The sequence below is a fragment of the Rhincodon typus genome, chromosome 2 (genome assembly GCF_021869965.1).
Source record: "Rhincodon typus isolate 14 chromosome 2, sRhiTyp1.1, whole genome shotgun sequence".
Classification (NCBI taxonomy): Eukaryota; Metazoa; Chordata; class Chondrichthyes; order Orectolobiformes; family Rhincodontidae; genus Rhincodon; species Rhincodon typus.
Window position 1 is genome coordinate 129,787,824 of NC_063333.1, and position 20,674 is coordinate 129,808,497.

General features: G+C 40.3%; 1 protein-coding gene across 8 annotated transcripts in view; it reads left to right on the top strand.

Moving 5' to 3' along the window:
* The window catches only part of LOC109917056 (cystathionine gamma-lyase-like), a 69,341-nt gene that overhangs the window by 13,621 nt on the left and 35,046 nt on the right, over positions 1 to 20,674 (top strand). For 6 of the 8 annotated variants that reach the window (XM_048609986.1, XM_048610000.1, XM_048609993.1 and 3 more), the window contains 4 exons: positions 5,355 to 5,436; positions 7,600 to 7,695; positions 8,355 to 8,464; positions 16,659 to 16,790. In XM_048609986.1, the coding sequence (XP_048465943.1) occupies positions 5,355 to 5,436; positions 7,600 to 7,695; positions 8,355 to 8,464; positions 16,659 to 16,790 (420 nt within the window). The remainder of the gene's footprint in view (positions 1 to 5,354; positions 5,437 to 7,599; positions 7,696 to 8,354; positions 8,465 to 16,658; positions 16,791 to 20,674) is intronic. The other 2 variants (XM_048610007.1, XM_048610035.1) reach the window with 1 other exon arrangement.

Genomic DNA, 20,674 nt, shown 5'->3' on the forward strand with positions numbered 1-20,674 from the left:
TGGAGTAGACATGATGGGCTGAGTGGCCTACTTTTGCTTCTACATCTTGTGGTCTTCTGATCCTTCTGCAGCAGGCCCAGAATCGAAAATGTTAACATGTAAGTCAGATGGTTTATTGAAATAGCAGGCAAATGGAAGGTCGAGGTCATTCTGACAGACAGTGAGAAGGTGTCCTGCGAAGTGGTCACCCAGTCTGCACTTGATCTTGCCAAAATAAAGGAGACCACATTGTGAGTGGCTAATACGGTAGGTTAGATTGAAAGAAGTACAAGTACATTGCTACTTTATTGGTCTCTAACGACCAATGCAATGGGTAAGTTTGCTAGTGATGAGGATTTATATCCCACTCATTTAGACAATGCATAGAGTTCACTTGCGGGGTATGATAATTACAGATATCTTTAACCTGTACTGTACAAGTGCCTCATTAATACAATTGCCCCTTGAAGGTGCTCACACTATTCACATGTGGAGCCTGCACATTCAGACAGAAAACAAGTTACTCTCCCCACTTTGTGTGTGGTTGCAGGCATTTTCCATTTCCATTGTGTTTGCAATTGGTATGAGATTGGAAATCAACACATGACACTCTTGGCAAAATGACTAGGAGGCTCAGCCTGGTATTTGAAACCGCCCAACCCCCACCCCACTTCCAAATATTCCATGTTCTTTTCTTCCTTGCACTGCCTTTCAACCCCATCAACATTGAGCTTCCCCACATTCCCTGCCAAGTATTAATATTAATAAATATTAACTACCACAACAGCATGGAAATCAAAGCCCAAGATGAACTTCAGGGACAAATGTACATGTATGTGGAGAGGTTTGGGTATGACATATCACAGCTTCTTGGGTAATTGACTGAGTTGCGTGAATCTACTATAGGTTGGTCGCCAATATCCATTACAACCCACCGATTCCCACAATTACTTGGATAACACATCCTCACACCTTGCTTCCTGTAAAGACTCCATTCCTTTGAATTCCATCTCCGTCATTTCTAATCTGATGATGCCACCTCTTTAAGGGTGTCCTCAGAAATGTTCACATTTTTCCTCAACCGAGGATTCCCCGCCCCCATGGTTAACAGATTAACACATTTCCTGCACTTCTGTCCTCACATCTTTTCTTCCTTCCCACAACACGCATACCCGCTTCCCACACCCCATGGTCCTCACTTTCTACCCTACTGGCATCCAAAGGATCATGAGCCACCATTTCTTCTACCTCCAGCAGGATGACATCACTAGACATATATTGCCCTCGCCTCCCTTCTTAGCATTTTACAGGGACCACGCCCTGTAGGACACTTTGGTCCACTCCTCTTCTACTCCCAGCACCTCCGCACCCCCCACAACACCTTCCCATGCAATCGCAGGAGGTGGAACACTTGCTTGTTTACTTCCTGCCTCCTCGCCATTCAAGGCTCCAAACATACCTTCCAGCACTTTGCCTGCACTCCACACAATCTAGTCTACTGCATTCGCTGCTCACAATGTGGTCTCCTCTATATTGGGGAAACGAAGCACAGGGACTGGGTGACGGCTTTGCAGAACACTTACGTTCTGTCTGTAAAAATGATGCTGAGCTTCCTGTTATTGGCCACTACAACACACCACTGTTTTCCCTGACCAACATCTCTAATTTGGGCAGTGCTCTAGCAAGGCTCAGTGCAAGCTGGAAGAATAGCATCTCATTTCACCTGGAAGTCCTGCAGCCTTCAGGGTTCAATATCGAGTTCAATAATTTCAGCAACTGAACACCCCCTCCAATGCCCTTTACCCACTTCCACACCTCAGGCCCTATCATGACATGGGCTGCTTTCAGCACAGCCAACCCATTTACACCTACTGGTTGGCCCCATTATCAGCTTTTCTCCTTCCCTGGCTTACTGTCAACTATCCCTTTGTCTCTGTGGGCTCTGTCTCCACCTATCCGCTTGATTCCTTTCCACCCAACCCCTGGTCTTCAGCATATATACCACCTTTTCTTAGCTATTATCAGTCTGCAAGAAGGGTCACTGGACTTGAAACGTTAATTCTGCTTTCTCTCCACAGAAGCTGCCAGTGCTGCTGAGTTTCTCCATCAATTTCTGTTTTTGTACCAAAAACATTACAATAGTTAAGGGACAGATTAAGTGAATGACTAAGATGTTATGAAAAGCTAGGTGATAAAACTCCCCCAGTGTTATAAATCCAATGTTTTTGCAGTGAATTTTGCAGTTACTTGGAAAAAATAAGGGTAGATTCAGGATGAATTAAGAATATTGAAATAAATGTGAAAACAAGTTGTGGTGTAACCAGAATAGATTAGGGAGTAGGGGACTGTGAAACAGTGAAATTCATGAAGGTGTCAGATTGGAGCATATATGAGATCTACAGATGTGGTTACGTGTTGAAACTTGTTACGAATTTGATTGATCAAATCAGTGTTGAGACAAAGACAAAGGTTATTAAAGTTTGGCTTGCGGTAGACACTGAAGCGATTATAAGAAAGCTGAAATTAAGTTTGCCTGAATGTGACCAGAGACAGCAGACATTCTGACTTTGCAGTAATGGAATATAGCCAAGAATTTTAAAGGTGGAGATCAGGATAGGATCGGCCTCAAAGTCAGGCAGGATTGACATGCTCAGTCACTGGAAGTTGTGCAAGGAGAAGTTGTCAGCACATCAGCCACCCAGTACATTGGGAAGGTGCAAGGGGGAATGAGGTCCTTGGAGCTGACATCAACCACCCCTTCTTCTCCAGGAGGCACACATCAGGCACACAGATAAAGAGGAGGAGCACAAGCCATCTGGTCTCCTCAGAGTACTCATCAGTTTATTTGTGTCTCTTCATCACCTTCATTACTGACTCCAACAACTCCAGCAAGTGGGAGTGAGGGTGACGGCGGGGATAACATCACACTGAACAGACTGTCTCCAGCTCTGACGATAGAGTTGCATCTAGACATCATTGACATCTAGTAATCATTGACTGCTTGTTGCAACCTGTCGTAGTAGCTGATGTAAGAGTCATAGCCCACTCCATGTTTCTCACAATGAGATTGACTGTGAGGTTGTAACAGGAATCATCACCGTTTTTCTTAATGAGAACTACTTCTGATTAATGAAAAATATCATGAGCCAATAAAACATATTTGAGAAATTATGAATTGATAAGGGTACGTTATTATCATAGCTGAAGTACAAATACATAAATTTAACATGAAGGAAAATTATCTTTATCTTCACTTCAATGTAAATCTTGATACTGCAGGCTACTATGTAATCTGTTGTATATCCTGAGAGGGCAACTCTTGATGGGTTCATTCAGAAAATGGATATTCAGGAAAGTGATGGAGGTCTGGTGATGAAGTGTTGGTCATGCAAATGGAATTATTATTATGTAACCTTGTGTAGCTCAGGTTGTCCCTGTCCAGTGCTAGATTTAGGCATTACCAAAGTAAAGGACAACCCAGAGGTCACATTGTGGGTGTGGGGATGGGGTGGACGGGGTCTCTCCAAATACAAAATGGTGAATATATTTCAAATTTTACATAATCAGTTGGAAAATAAAGAAATTGTGAAAATAAGACTCTCTAAAATGGACATTTTCATTCCAACAAAACATACTTATATGGCCCGCACCTACTGTATGGTCATGCAAGTGTTATGTAGTTATATAATTATTACATGACTTCACCTACATATCTACTCAATTATTGCATAAAACAGTCTTGCTTAGATATTAAGCGCAATCAGAAAGCTTTGATTTATTTCCCATCTCCGTCTAGAAATGCAGTGCTCAGACTCTCAGGCTCATGCGATGAACTCCAGTGCAATAACATGGTCACAAACATTTCCATTGTGTTGCCATTTGTTTTGATCTTAACAGTGACATGATCTATCTAGATGTTTTAATCACTAGCTAAAATTACCTTACGTGGATTTATCCACACAATAAGAAATACACATTATTCTTTGAATTTTAAAACATTTTCTTATAAAAATAGATTTAATTTCTGAAATTAATAAAGTGTAAAAAACATTTCCTTCTCACCTTTACTCTAGGAAAATAAATATGTAATTGAAATACACGTATTGAAATTATTACTTTTATTTTACTTATAAAGTATTCAGTTCAAATAATTTGTCTAAACTTTATTTCCTTCATTATTGTGGAGAGGCCTGTTAAAAATGAAGAGAATATTAGAAAGTTTTGTGATTTTTGCACAACTAAGTCACTGATTGTGTCCTCAAATGATAAACTTGGAAGCTTATTAGTTTCTGTGAACTTCACACTTTGTAGAAATTGGTTAGTCTTTTGTTCTCCCTCCTTTGGTGTAGTTCTTCCTATTTCAAACCTTTGTTAAGGATGTGACTTTGGTGAGAGATAAGAGTTGCAGCTGGGTGTCTGTCAACATTTATTGCTTCATCAATTTCACCTATCAATGACCACATGATTAGAAGAGAGTTACTAGAATACAAATTCTAGAGAATAAAACTGTGATTTTTGACCCTTTGGGGGGAGGACATTTCTGATTCACTGTTGAGATAGGGACATCCCTGGCTGGGCTAACATTTATTGCCTGTCCCTAGTTGCCCCTGAGAAGGTGGTGGTGACCTGTCTTCTTGAACCCCTGCAGTCTCTGTGGTGTAGGTAGACTCACAATGTCATTATGGAGGGAATTCCAGGATTTTGACTCCGTGAAAGGAAAAATTTGGTGAGATAATCTCTGGGAGCAGAGAATGCCACAGTTGTGACTGCTGCTATGAATGATGATGTTAATAAGAGGAGTGATGGTTTACAGTAAGATTGGCAATTCCTGAATTAATAACTAAGTTAAACTGTTGTCTCGCTAATTGAAGACATCTGCTTTAACAGATAGCACCATTTTATTTATACTATTTATAACATTTTAAAAGAAGTTACTAAATAAAGTGTTACAGGCAAAACACATACGTTTAGTAATCCAGCACCCTGAATACTACTTGATAGAAGCAAAACATTTTCTTCTGGTAGAGAAGAGGCAGTAGGTTCTGCAGGTGTTAACTCTTGCGTCTCTCCTTAGGGTGGCATCAATAAATTGCAGCAAATTGTTAGTCACAAGTTACCTGCTGTAAATGAAAGTGAGAATAGCCTGTTGCTTCCTGCCAAAAAGCAAATGGTTCTCCATCTGCACATAGATAACAGTGAACAATGGTTATATGTGCTACTTTTCAAATTAAGTTGTATGGGCAGTTGAGGAATTTCTAGTGGTGCTTTTGCTCCTTTTTAACAGCATATGCTAGGGGGTTATGTTGCTTCATCTGTAAAGACTTCTTTGTGGATCTATTGTACTTCTAATGTCTCTTTCCTGGATTTTTCTACAGGGCTTTAATTACTGCTGCAGTGCAAACCTTTCACAGAATTGTTTAGAGAAAGCAGTGGCAGCAATTGATGGAGCAAAATACAGTAGGTCACAGAGTCTGTATGCTATCAATTTTTGAAGGGGGAACAGTACAAGTGTTTATTTCATCTCAAGACAGATATATATCCCAGGTTTTGGTAAATTGTACGAGTTTGTTTTTGTGGTATCGTATATTGTGTGGGGATGAAATTAGGCATGATAGCACGCAATAATTTGAATGCCATAAAATCCTCTTCATGTTTCAAAATTCCACCCATAATGTGCATGCGCAGAGGTGAAATGCACTAGGTATCAGGTTGGGAAACAGTTTAGGGTGTATGCACTTATTATCCACCAGAATGATGTACAAAGCAGAGGCCCTTCAGCCCATCAAGACTGCTGGAACACGACACACTTCTAAATGAAAAACCCTTTGCCTCTTTGTGCCCTTTATTCCCTGCCTATTCATGTATCTGCCAAGATGCCTCTCAAACATTGCTATTGTATCTGATTCTACTGATTCTCAGATTCTATCCGAGAGAAGTAATAAAAGAAATTAGGAAGACAAAGAGGGTCTATGGAAATAAATTACCACGTAGGTACATGAATTTTTTAAAAAGGAAGACCGTAGTAGGGAATGGGATCATTAAAGAGATAGCTAGAATAATGCTACAGGCCACAATAAAGCAATGGCAAAAATTTTAAATTATTATTTAGCTTTAGAATATCAGATAGATAGAGCAGAGGGATATGTTGTTGAGTAATTAAATGAGGTAAGTACATTTAGAATTAACAAAAAGGGATGTATTGAAAACAAAAATTAATGAAGTTAGGGGATGAAGCCCATCCTGGGTGAATTGCATCCACATATTTCAAAATATTCTTAGACAGAGATAGCAGAGGCATTACCACACGTATTTAATAATTCATGACATAAAGGCATTGTGGCAGAAAACTGACAGATACTAATGTAAGTGCTATTTTGAAGAAGGGACACAGAACACTGAATTATCGAACAGTCAGCTCGGCATTACATTTATCAGAAAAAATTTGAAATCCCTACTGAAGGAGTGAACAGAGGAATATGTAGAAACAAAAATAAAATCATAGATTTCATAGGAAAAATCATGCTTGACTAGCCTTTTTGACTTTGAGGACATGATAGAGTAGATAATAGTAATGCATATGCAATGTACACGTAAGATATCTGGATTTTCCAAAAGCTTTTGATAAGATGTTCCAGAATTGACTATCGAATGATGTCAGAGAATAAGGAGTCAATGAACGATGTCAGAATTGATTATTAACTCTCCAATAGAGAAGCAGGGAGCCAAAATGAAGGATAATTATTCAGAGAAACGGCATCTGGGAATTAGTGTTCCTGAAATCACTAGTGGGATTGCTGACATTCACAAATTAAATTTACAGGGTAGTTTTTGGAATCAAAGATACAATTTCCAAATTTGAGAATGGCACCAAATTTGGAATGGTGATAGTCAATATCAAGAAAAAAAGTGCAACAAATTGAAAAAGGGAGCTAATAAATTTGCAGAATGGGCAAGCAATTGGCAAGTGATGCATATCTCACATTTATCTGTGAGCATTTTGCTAGGATGAATAGGGAGGTCACTTATTAATTGGAAGGTACAATTCTGTGTAGTGTAGAAGTATAAGGGGATCTCCCTACAAATACTGCAGTATTATCACTTGGACGATGGGGTTACACAGGGTTAGCAAAGTCAATGAAAAACATACACTGTGCTTTATTTATAGAATAATAGAATGAAAAGCCAGGGGAGTTATGTTAAATCTCCCTCACATCTCGGTTAGACCGAGAATGATGCATGCAGCTTTGGTTATCATATTAAGAAAGATTAAGTGAGAATGTAGAGAATCTTTGATAAGCTGCTAGCAGAAAGGCTTGGATATAAGTATCAGGAAAAGATTGACAGGCTGGGTGACTTCTTGAAAATAAAAACGAGGCTCTAGGACCGTTGCATTTAAGGAGTAGCTAGCCAAAGGAAAGAGGGAGAAGGGAATAGAGAATTCCGATGAGAGATTTAAAACAAGAAATATTAAAGGAGGGCAATTAGCACCTAGATACCAGTATGAACTGGTTGGGTCAAATGGGCAACTTCTGTGCTCACATCCTATGTGATCATATTGGATTGTCCAATCTTGAATTTCATCCTATTGGGCAACTCACTGATTGCTATTTCTTCCTACAGGTTTAGCATTTGCATCTGGCTCTGCGGCTATGATGACAATTGTACATCTTTTGAAGTCTGGCGATAACATCGTTTGCATGAAAGGTGTACATGGAGGTAGTGTTTGCATTGGCTGAAGTTAATACAAGAACAGAAAGGGATTTCTGCTCCTTTAGCTGGGAGAAACCAGTTGGGCAGACAGTTTAAATAGGAAACATATCCATTAACCTCCTTCTTAATCTTGCTGACAGGATACCAAGGACACCAGTGGTGGGTTGTTTTGTAAAAGATAAGGTTGCTCTCATTAAAGAGATACAACTGGTGGTGGCTTTAACCTGAGGGTCCTGCCTCAGGCAAGGGGAGAGGTTGAGAATGTCGACCTCATGATGATCTCAGCTTGTATGGGAATTGAACCTGAACTGTTGGTATCGCTCTGCATTGCAAAGCAACCAACTGAGTATCTGACCCCCAAGTGTTAATTTAAAATATTGTGACGAAAAGTCTATTTATAAATTTGTGATTTGGATTTCAAAATAGAGGCAGATGGATATGACAATTTATTAGTTGTTTTTTAAATAGTGAAAAAAATCATTTGGACATTGACTCAATACATCAGTTCTAAAAATGTGTGTGATTACAGTTGGGTGCCTGGGAGAACACCTGTAGTGTTAACAGTTGGAATGTTATACTTTGGGATTTATGACAGGCTATTCATCAACCTAAAAACTTTTAATAGGTATAAAGTACAATGTTATTGGAAACATTCTGTATTTCAGGTGCAAACCAATATTTCTGCAGAGTTGCATCAGAAATGGGTGTGGAAACCTCATTTGTTGACTGCACGTCAATGAAAACTCTGAATGCAGCTATCAAACCAAACACAAAAGTAAGAATATGCAGCAAGCTATGCCTCCTAACTCCAATCCATGCTTGTTTTATTTTAATATTACAGCATAAATAATTATCTTGTGCTTGTGCTGATGTTCAGAATTACCTACTTATTCTCATTTCTCCTGCCCTTTCTCCATATTATTTTTAAATGATTCTTTTTGCAATGCTTCTACATTTATCAAAGAAATATTATGGAGTATATTCTCATCATCATTGGAGAGCATTCTATTTGATATTAATTCTTATAAATAAAGAACTTCACCTTTGCTCAATTGATAATGATCTTCAAGTTATTCCCTCTGATAACTAGTTCACTGAACTTTGAACTGTAGCTACCTATTTTATAATTGAGCCTCTGTAATTCTGCACAATGTCACTGGCTAAAGTATGAGAAAAGTCGTGATCATGTTCTAGTACTTAAAAGGCTTAAACTCATCCATGAACTGAATTTCAAATTGCACCATTACAATTTGAGAATTTGATTTCTCAAGATAGAAATGAAAAATTGTTTTCAATAAAGGTGAATGTGTCAGACTGAAATTTGAAAAGAAACACAACTGGTGCATCAATTTCAGCTCAGAGAAGGAAATCAGCCATCCTTATCTGGCCTGGGCAATCACCGATATCTCTTTAATTGTTTTTCAATGTGGCATGACAAATTACTTGGAAAGTAGGGATAGCTAATAATGTTGATCCAACCTGTGATGCAGACCTTATGAAGGCTGTTATCTTACAAGACAAGTTTTAATTCGTCCTTGCAACTAAAGCTCCTTGTCCCTGATAGTGTCTAATAAATTGTATCAGACTCTCTTCGTGACATAATTAGTCCTGATGACTTTGGTAGTGCTTTCTAATGCTGATTGGCTGAAACTTGATGCACCATTTGAGGTATGATCTATACAATGACTGGAACTTGTATGTTTACAGTGCCCTTAATCGAGCAAAACATTAAGGTGTTCCTCAGGAGAATTATCTGATAACAAGCGACATCAGATGATTTTGGGGCTGATGCCCAAAAGGTTGGTAAGAGAAAGGTTTCACAGAATATGGTGTAGGAAAAAAAGAAAGCATTAGGGAGCTAATTTCAGGCCTTGGAGTGTTGGCAACCATACGTGGAGGGGTTAAAATTGGAAATGTTCAGAAAGAAAAACAGAAATTACTGGAAAAGCTCAGCAAATCTGGCAGCATCTGTGAAGAAAATATCAGAGTTAACATTTTGGGTCTGGTGACCCTTCCTCAGAACTGGGATGTTTAGATGTCAGGAGGTCAGAAGAATTATAGTTCTGGAGAAGATTAGATATAGGAAAGTGTAAGGTCATGAAGGGACTTAAAAAAAATAGGATGACTAAGTGTAACAGATGGGAAAGGTGCCCATAACAAAAACCAAAGGGAGAGCTAATTGTAGTAGGGAAGAGTTAATGGTGATGAATGTGTTAATGGCAGGTGTTAATAACAGAAAATGGGTCTGCTTTGCTGAAAGCAAACAAGGGTTGTGTATGGGGGGTGGGGTGGGATTTAGGGCAGAATCAGAATGGAGGACAGAGTTTATGGACTGAAGTTGTTGAACTCAATGTTAAGTCCTGAAGGCTGTAAGGTGCCGAAGCAGAAACTGAAGAGCTATTCTTTAAGTTTGCACTGGGCTTTGCTGAAACATTATAGCAGGCTTAGGACAGAGATGTTAACATGACAGCTAATATTTTTCCAGGTTTGAAGCCTGGTGGAAGAGGCATGTGAAGTCCTGGAGTCAGTGTAAAATATTGTAGATTGCACTGATAAAGGACATTCTACAGGAATGAAGCTACAGGAGGTATGCAAGATCATTTGGCACAATTGAGGGATAGAAGGATATCCAGTGTTAAAACCAGGGAGATTAAATAATGGAAGCGTATGGGTGAAGGATGGCAATGAATGGTCACTCAGTGGGAGACACAATATCCTCCTTTCCTCTATGTGCCACACAATTAGGGAACTCTACTTTCCAGGTAGCCATGATCATATAATTAGGTTCTTCCTGATCCCAAGTGACCCACAGGTAGGTGCAGCATTTTCATTTTGATCAAATGGGAAAACAAAAATACCCTCTTTCCGAGCTTACCCAGACAAATCCACAGCTGCCTAAGATCCTGTCCATCTGTGCTGCAAATTTCGAGCATTGGTAATAATATGACCCATGACCCTAATTTTCTACCTCAATGTTTTAATATTTAAAACGACGATTAAGCTTCTCCCTTTCTTTAGAATATCACAATGCTCAACAAACCCTAGTATGTCCATGTAACTGTTGCCTAGATGATGCTCCTGTATCTCTGCTGTAAGTTATTAACTAGCTTCAAGACATGTATGAGTAACCCAGGAGGGTAAAACCCCTTTGAAGGTATTCACAGGCCTGTTCTGCCAAACAAGAATCATATTTGTACAAGCATCATTTTCAGCAGCTTCTAAAGAGCTAATTTTATCCTTATTTAGAATTTCATTCTTGTGGTGGGCATGCTTTTCCAATTTCCCCACCACACCTTCGAAATGAGCGCTCATAATTGAATCCTACTTGGCACGATGGCTCAGTGGTTAGCACTGCTGCCTCTCAGTGCCAGGGACTAGGGTTCGATTCCACCCTTGGGTGAATGTCTGTGTGGAGTTTGCACATTTTCTGTGTGGTTTTCCGCTGGGTCTTCCTACAGTCCAACGATGTGCAAGTTAGGTGGATTGGCCATGTTAAATTTCCCCATAGTGTCCAAGGATGTACTGGTTAGGTGGATCAGTCATGGGGAATGCAGACTTATGGGGATAGGGTGGGTCTGGATGGGATGCTCGTTGGAAGCCGAATGGCCTGCTTCCATACTGTAGGGATTCTATGATACTGGAAGTTCCACATTATTCATTCCATTTAATATTTTCTTCAGCCTAGTTCTATGAATTTGTACTGATTCACCTAAAGTATCTAAACTACTTACAAGTGATGTCCTGGTGTTACATATAGTTACAGCATTATTAATGAAGCTATGTCATAGCCTTGTCTGTTGGTGAGATTATGTTTGATTCCTGGAACTCCCATACAGGTTAGCATCTTCATCTTCATTTACCAAAGGCAGCCTGGTTCTAGCGTGTTCTGGGAATTCCCTCAAATCATGATGCAGCATTCAATTTGGCAATGTTTGCAGTGCCCGGGTAGTCTCATGTCTGTTAAAATAGTCATTACTGGCACTACCTTTTGGTGCACATTATAATACAGAACCAGTCATATGGAAATAATAACAGTCTGCTCGTTTCACCAGCAATAAGTTGCCATTCATGGAATCATCAGCCTTACCTCAATTTTCTGTAAGAGAAGAAAAACAAAAGACCTGGTTTGTGAGCAGTTTTAGTCGCAATTATATGATAATTATAACGATGTTATAATTAGACACATTATGATTATGATGATATTGTAATTAGGATCGAATTTGGCTCTCCTGTTCCTTTAGACTTCTATGTGTTGGTGTTCCCTATCATGGAGATGGTGTTTTGCCCAGTGCTCCATCCGGGAACAGTACTCTAAAGTTAATGTGCCTTCACCTGGTTTGTGACTATCGGAGCTTCATCGATAATACCCACCCTAGTTTGGGAATAGAACTCCATTGTAATCTTGGATGACGGGATCATAAGAGAGGCATATCCACCAGAACCATGAGGCGTCAGTTCTGTATTTGTCACTGGAGAAGCATCATCTGATTAACATGGCATGACTTGACTGATTTGTGTAGCTGAACTTGATGCAACAACAGGACTGGCTTTGTCTCGTACAGAGTAATAGTAGACTGATTCAAACCCACCTCCCCTTGCATTGTTTTGCATCATCACCTGACTGCCTCACTCAACTAAATTAAAATCCATTTATTTCTTCTTTATGTGTAAACAACACCAAAATGTTGTGTTGAGTGAGATTCAGGAGCGAGTCTGTTATGATTCACAGGAACTGAGGTATGTCACTTTATTCAAATATGCACATGCAATCAGGTTGCTGCATTGAGAGAGTAAAACATCATGACAATCCCTGTCTCCTGACAGACCGTTGACCCCATGAAGGAATTGGCTGCATTTAACCTTCAGACATGGCCATTTGCTTGAAGCACAAGCAGGGTGCTGGCAAAGTAAGCTGCTGGCACATGCTGCAGGGGTGACATTCATAAAGGTACCATACAGCACCAGGTCCACCCCCTTCACTGTTTGATTCTCTAAACTGTGACGATCTGCATCTGTGCTGTAAAGCAACACAAGCGACAGGGTATGGCAACCCATGACCTTGCTCTGAAGTAGCTATATACTAAAAAGAAATGCAAACTACATGATGACCTGCCTGCAAAGAAATGCAAAATAAGGAGCGCTAATAAAAGGCAAATTACCCACACTTCCATATTTACATGCACCCTTGAAATATAAACTCCTTTAATGAATTATGAATTCAGTGGACAAAAAAATTAATTACAACTTATACGGAGATATTATCATTGGAGCTTTCTTTGCGTTAACAATCTTTTCAACATTTGTCTTAAAACCAAGACAGAACTCAAATCAAAAGCAAGCAAGATAAATAAATTACATTAGTGGTTTCACTATTTTTTTATTTACATTTTTTAAAATATAAACTCTCCCACACTTTATCAGGGCTTCCTTGTTGTGACTGGCTCCTCTAGGCACATGCCTGACTCTTGGATGTTGTAGATGGAAAATGGTTCTCACCCTATTTGCTCTTGTCACCCCTGGATTTTGAGAATGCTGCCACCACACATACTATTCCGCCCTGCACTTGCAATTTTTCTCCAATTATCTCCGCATGTAAGCTCCTGACTAAAATTTTATTGCCGTAGTCTCATACCTCCTGCCTTGCTGCTATCATAACCCAAACTGCTGTTCCTAAGACTAGCCAACAGGGGGATCCTCTTTGACGACTATGCAGCCTTGTGTACAGATTTCATGACTATCTGTACCCATCTCTGTTTTAGGGGCCATTTCCCTGCTATGTATTCTGTGACAGATGCACCCAAAGTTTGTTTTGCCATTTCTTTACTGTCTGGGATGCTCTCATGGTCAGAAAAAATCCATAAAAGTCTTTAGAGGGTGATGAGAGCCCTGTTAACGTTCTAAGCCCATACGCTAGGTATACAATATGAAGCAAACTTTGGATATAATTTCCGATTCATGTGGAAACTCTTCATTAACCTTTTTAAATAATAGCATACGCTTATAACACCAGTTGCTTCATGAGATCCCATGTGCAGGAGCTCATAATCAGGCAGGTACTCCACCAGTGAACTTTCTGCAGTTCTTCCCATGGCTGACCACATCATTCTTCCTTCGCTACAACTACAATGTCATTATGGACTGCCATGTTCTGACCATGGTTCCTTAGCCTTTAAATACTGCCTTAAGTCAGGTCATCTAATTAGGGTTCGGTGCCTTATCAATCCCACTATGGCTACGCAAGACGTGGCTGTTACCTGCTCTTAGCAAGGTCTCTATCCAGTTACACACCATCAATTTGTATCTTGGGGAGGCTACGTGTAGGAAAATTATGCATACAGGTCCACAGAGGCCATTATCTAGAAAGGTTGTGCAGACAAAGAGTGTCTGGTGGTAAACTACTGCCTCAGGTAAATGACCTGACCTGTCTGTGCGTCTATATTCCTGTTTAGTTAAAATTGTAATTATTTCTAAAAAGTTCAGTGCAAGCCCTAGCAATGATATCTTTGGCCAGAATTCTTCTCCATTCTACTTCATGTTCCTACTGGCGTTGACCTCTACACACAGTTTCACATCACAACTGGTAACATATATTTTCACAGGCAAAAATAGAAGGCATATTAAAAATGCTTTAGAGTCCAATGGAAATTTCCAAAATATTGAAATGCCTTTGGATACACAACATGATGGGTCAGCAAGACATATGTTATTGAGAACATACATCTGGAAATTAAGGACACTAGAATAAGAACATGAGACCTAAGAGCCCAGCAGGACAAGTGTATCCTGTAATAGTCCAAGAGGATAGTAATGAACTTAGCAGAGCTGGGATGGGTAACTCAGATCTGACAATACCGTGATAAGTAACCTGAGGTTTGTAGCACTGGGATGGACTCTCCTGTTTGGAATCACTAATGGGAGGGGTGTTGTCTTGAAATTGTTTATTTTTCAGAATTTGAGGTTGGAGAGATTCCTGGGGTGGTTTAAGGGATTGTGTGTGACACAGGGCTGTTTCTCTGAGACGTGCACTAATGATAACTAAACTAAGAAGCTTCACATGCATGCTAGGAGAACTGGAGAGTATCAGTCTTAGAGTTTTGAAACAATGAAAAGTATACTCCTGGAGGTTATTAAAGTTGCTCAGAGCTGGGATTTGATAGGTTGCGAAATCTATTGGTCATAAGCTAAAAAAAATCCCCATTAAGCTGGAACACTGAGGATAAGGGTGGAAGATGCTGGAAATTGCAGGAAAGAGGCATATTACCTTCAGAAGAAACATTACTAATTCATTCCAGTAGTTGCTTTGAGACAGTAGAGGAAAATTGACAATGTTTTGTGTCCTTTTTAAAAATCAGCATCAGTACAGGGTTAGGGTGATGGAATAAGGAAAGTTGCATGGAATTCACTGAGGCGTATTCAAAGTGTATTCTCCATTTTTCCTTGAGTAATACTCCTGTAGTAATTTCCCAAAGGCTATTCAGGGAGTCATAGATCACAGAGTCCTACAGCACAGGGTTAGGCCTTTCGGCCCAAACGGGTCCATGCCAACCAGATGTCCATTCATGCTAACCCCATTTCCCTGCATTTAGCCCATATCCTTCTAAACCTTTCCTATCCTTGTATTCATCCAAATGCCTTTTAAATGTTGTTAATGTACCCGCCTCAACCACTTCCGCTGGCAGCCCAATCCATTTGCATACGACCCTCTGTGTAAAAAAGTTGCCCCTCGCGTTCCCATGTATTCTTTCCCATCTTACCTAAAACTGATGCTCTCTAGTCCTCAATTCCTCAACTCTAGGAAAAAGACTGAGTGCATTCACCCTATCCATGCCTCTCATGGTCTTGCACACTTCTATGCGATACCCCCTCAGTCTTCTATGTTCTAAAGAAAAAAAAGTCTTAGCGTGTCCACTCTCTCCCTATAATTCAGTACCTTGAATGCTGGCAACATCCTTGTAAATTTCTTCTGCACTCTTTCCAGTTTAATGACATCCTTTCTACAGCAAGGTAACCAAAACTGAACACAATACTCCAAGTGCAGCCTCACCAAAGTCCTGTACAACTGCAAAATAGCTTCCCAACTTCTATGTTCAATGCTCTGACTGATGAAAGCCAGTGTGCCAAAAGGCTTTTTCACTACCCTGTCTACCTGTGACTCCACTTTCAGAGAACCATGCACCTGAACTCCAAGGTCCATCTGTTCCACTACACTCCTTAAGGCCCTACCATTCACCATGAAACTCCTACCTTAATTTGACTTTCTAAAACAACTTTACAAGTTGGTCATTCATAGTTTCCAACATATACAAGAAAGAACCACATTGGAGAAACTTTGCCTGATTGTACAGAAATGTGCACAGTATATGGGTGGACAAGATGTCCTATATTGAGACAGCAATTGCTGTAGAAACTCAGCAGGTCTGGCAGCGTCCTTAGGGAGAAAGCAGAGTCTGCACCTGACTCAAATCTGTTAATTTTGCTTTCGCCCCACAGATTCTTCCAGACCCATTGAGTTTCTACAGCAATTTCTGTTTTTGTTTCAGATCACCAGCATCTGTAGTTCTTTACTTTATTGCACTATATCAATAGTTTTCATTTGGCATTTCGGAGCATTAGGATAGGGGAATAGTCATTGGAGATTAGTTTACTTTGCTGTCACCAATATAGAAAAACAGGCAAATCTCCTTCTGGCAGCAAAATACTGACATGCAGGACTAAACCTGATAATGATAACCACAGTAACTAATCAATCAGGCAACTGCATACCCCACCCCCAATCCCAATCAACCATCTTCATCCCAAACCAACCACGTTCAAGACTGTCATGTACAGATCTAAATATGGTACAATGTCCACTTTCACGGTCATGACCTTTTAGAAGACAACAGCCTGCATTACTTTATTTTCACTTCCCTGAGAGTGTCCCTATGAAGGAATCTCTGTCACCAACCTGTTTATGGTTCTTTTCACAGCTTGTTTGGATTGAGACTCCTACTAATCCTATGATGAAAGTTATTGACATCAAAGCTTGTGCAGAAACTGCACACAAACATGGAGACATCATTCTGGTTGTGGATAACACCTTCATGACATCGTATTTCCAGGTAACAGTGGTGGTCCACAACTAGCCACGTTGCTCAATTGAATTAACATATCAGAATGCAATTTCAAATATTTGGTGTGGGTTGATTTCTTTTCATTGAAATATCACCTTTTCTTTCCTCATGTTTCTTAATAAGCCTAATTATGCTCAGGAATCAGTAAAATTGCTACTGCAGTGATAAATCCTGTACTTAAATTGAGAGATAGGTATACAAAGACCTTCTGTTATTGAACATGGAAAATAACATTGCGTCATTGTATTGCTGGTGCAGAAATTGTTGCACCATTATATCAACTGTGCACTCTATGAAACATTATAGTTTCAAAATTTATTTTTCATTGAAATGTAATGGTTTTTATTGGTAATTTCAGATCCAAGCCTCCTTGCAATAAGGTTTTTTTTAACAAAATATGCAAAAAGGGAATCTGATCATCGAGCCCGTTCAATCTGATCACGGCTGATCTTTAGCTTCAACTCTATTCTGCTGCTTACTCTGCATGCCCTGATTTGTTTTTGAAGAAATATGACATCATTTCAGCAGTTAATCTGTCACTTTTCAAATTGTAGTATAATTTGTCAGTACTTTTAGTCTTTGGATGCACTTTGACATCAAACCTATTATTGAAAGACATAAGGACAATAAAAGGCCTACGTTAATCCATCCACTTAGACTCAAATTTGATAAAATGGAATGTGTAGTCCTTTGTCCTACATGCTCTTGAAATGCCTGACCATCTGCTTTTATGATTCTCGACTTCAGCTGCTTCTCTAGGAACTCAGTCTGTGAAATCTATATTTATCTGTGCATTCATCTTCCCCCTTTTGAACATCATCTGATACATTTAACAGAAAATAGGAGCAGAGGTCGGCCATTTGGCCCTTCGAACCTGCTCCATCATTCAATATGATCATGGGCTTTCCATCCAACTCAGTATCCTGTTCCCGCTTTCACCCTATACCCTTTAACCCTTCTTGAAAACATCCAATGCTTTGGCCTCAACCGCTTTCTGAGGCAGAACATTCCACAGGCTCACCACATTCTGGGTGAAGAAATATCTTCTCCACTCTGTCCTAAATGACCTACCTCTTTTCCTTAGACTGTGACTCCTGGTTTTGGACCCCTTGATCCCTGGTGATGGTCCCTCACTGATGCCTTAGACCAACAACACTGAACTGTGTCATCTGCTAGAGCAGCAGTTGAGCTCAAAAGGCCAAGAAGTTTATAGCTGCTTTTAAGCTTGCAGCTCATGTCAGGGATTAACTGGGGACCTACGTGGCAGTTCCCCATGATGTACACATATATCCAGGATGTCAATGCCATTTTCTCCAGGTCCCAGCTGATCATATCCTTCTCTCTTGGGAGAGTGAGGCAGCTTGGACAGTGGGATTTCCATTAAACTCAGCTTTGCGAACTTGCAGGACAGTTGATATACCATGTCTCCATTGCTTTGAAAGTGTCCTATCACTAACTTGTACAGTTCTTCAGCAGGAAAGTGTTCCATTCCATCAATGTTCCAATTCTATTCAATCATCAATGCCAAATTTTGGATATCTATGCCAGATATCCTGGGAGTTGACATGATGTCTACATGCTACAGCACACAAGTTCATGTCTCCTTCCAAGGTCCTTGGGCCATACACTGATAGCTGCTTGGAGGCAAGGCCTATGCCCACCAAACATGGTTGTTCACACTTCTTCAAAGTCTTCAGACTGGTGTGGAATGGCAATGCAATGCTGCCCATACTTCCACTAGGACCATAGTGAAATATATCTTTCGCTTCCTTAAGCTGAAGTTTCAATGCCCGAAAGGTTGTGCCACATCATTGTGGTATTCTGCATCCTTCACAATGGAGATGACAAAAGTGGGAGGTCCTCAAAGCAGATGAAATGGGGGATTGACAGAATTTATCTGTGAATGAAGCTGAAATTGAGGATAAGGCCATTGACCGGGAGGGACATTCATTAGAACATGACAGAGCAATGCCTTATTGAGCGTGAGATGCTAGAGAACATCTAATTAAAACCCATTTCCAGGATGAAAAGTTGGCTTGATCTTCCTTTCTATTGGTCTTCTGGCAAGTGGCCCTGCTTAGAGCAAAGTACATGTGGATTGTATTATATTTGCAGTATTTAACCTTTTCTGTTGCTCAATAGGGAGGTTTAGGGAGTGTTTAAGGCCTTGATCTGCATATCATATCCAAATGTTCTCTCTCATTATGAACTAGAGATAACAAGGTGTAGAGCTGGATGAACACAGCAGGCCAAGCAGCATCAGAGGAGCAGGAAGGCTGACATTTCGGGCCTAGACCCTTCTTCAGAAATCATAATGTTCTGAATGTAGACATTGTCACGGTTGGGGCCAAATTGGGAAGGCCTGAATGTGGACAGTAGTCCATTGGGGATGATCTGGTTCCGTAGGCAGGTACTAATAAAGGTGATGTGGCTGTAGCACCTGGTTTGCTTCAGGACGTGGTCCAGCAGTTTCAAGGCCGAAGAGATTACGAGAGAGTTGCAGTGGGAGAGAGATCCACTGAGGTTGTTCTGGAGGGAGGAGGGTAACTTCTTCAGGGTAGGCATCCTGAAAAGAGGCTTCGCAGTGGGGTTAAAATTGTTTCAGAGACAGTAGGAACTGCAGATGCTGGAGAATCTGAGGTAACAAGGTGTAGAGCTGGATAAACACAGCAGGCCAAGCAGCATCAAAGGAGCAGGAAGGCTGACGTTTCAGGCCTAGACCCTTCTTCAGTTGAGAAGAGATTTTGACAACAGTGTGGAGCTGAAGGAACACAACAGGCCAGACAGCATCAGAGGAGCAGGAAAGTTGACATTTCGGGTCGGGACCCTTCTTCAGAAATTTTTTGCAGCTTTTCTTCGCAGACCACTGCACTACGAGGGAGGTTGGAGATGTGAACTATCCATAATCCACCTCCCAGACTTGAATGAATGTGTGGTTCTTTGAAAAGCTGATAGATGGAATGAAACTTTGCCTCCTGAGATGTGTGGAACCATCACTGATTCCGCACTTTCAGGATGAGAGTGTGCGCGGGCCAGGCCTGAGCACAATTCCTGAGTCTTGGAATAACAGGAATAACAAAAACAGAGGTTAAAAGGCTAATTTCAATTCTACTGGAATGGACTACTGGGACTGAACACTCTCATGTGTGCCATTCTGCATTCAGCTGTTAGTGAGCTGTGCAATTCACAGTCAAAGAATTATCCCCCAGTGACGTTATGTTGCAAGTAAACACCATATCTCACTTCAAGTGCTGCAAGCCAGTTAAAAAGGAAACAGGTAACAAAGTACTCGCTGACCATGAATATTGGAATTTAATTGTGGTCAAAAGGCATCAAAATGACAGAATCAGAACCAACTTGCAAAACTAAGGATTGTGAAGCCGACGATTCACCTACCAATGTCAACGCGACTGGTAACGTCCGCTGCTCTGGCCACAATATTTAAACACCTGCACTTTGCAAACACTCGGAGACTTTTTAAAAAATAGATATATGGAACACTTTTATCCTTTTTCACTCAGTCCTTATTTCTAATCTGTGTGTATATGTGTTGCATTACCAGTACTTCTTGTGTTTAGTAGTGAATAAACTTAATCTTCTTGTAAATTCAAGAAAACTGATTAAATTGGCTCCCGCTAACACACAAATTAGTTTGGTGTCCGCAAAATTAACCTGACTGCAACCAACTGAGCAGTTGAGTGAACAAAGAGGAGCTAGTTCATCCCTCTTCACCTGGGAGATGAACAATTTCAAGAATTCTGTCTGGGATCATAATGCATTTAGGAAACTAGCTAGGATCTGGTCATAACAAATAAACTTGGCTACATCCTAATCCTTGAGCTTTGATTTATTTTGACCCTTTTTAAAAAGTA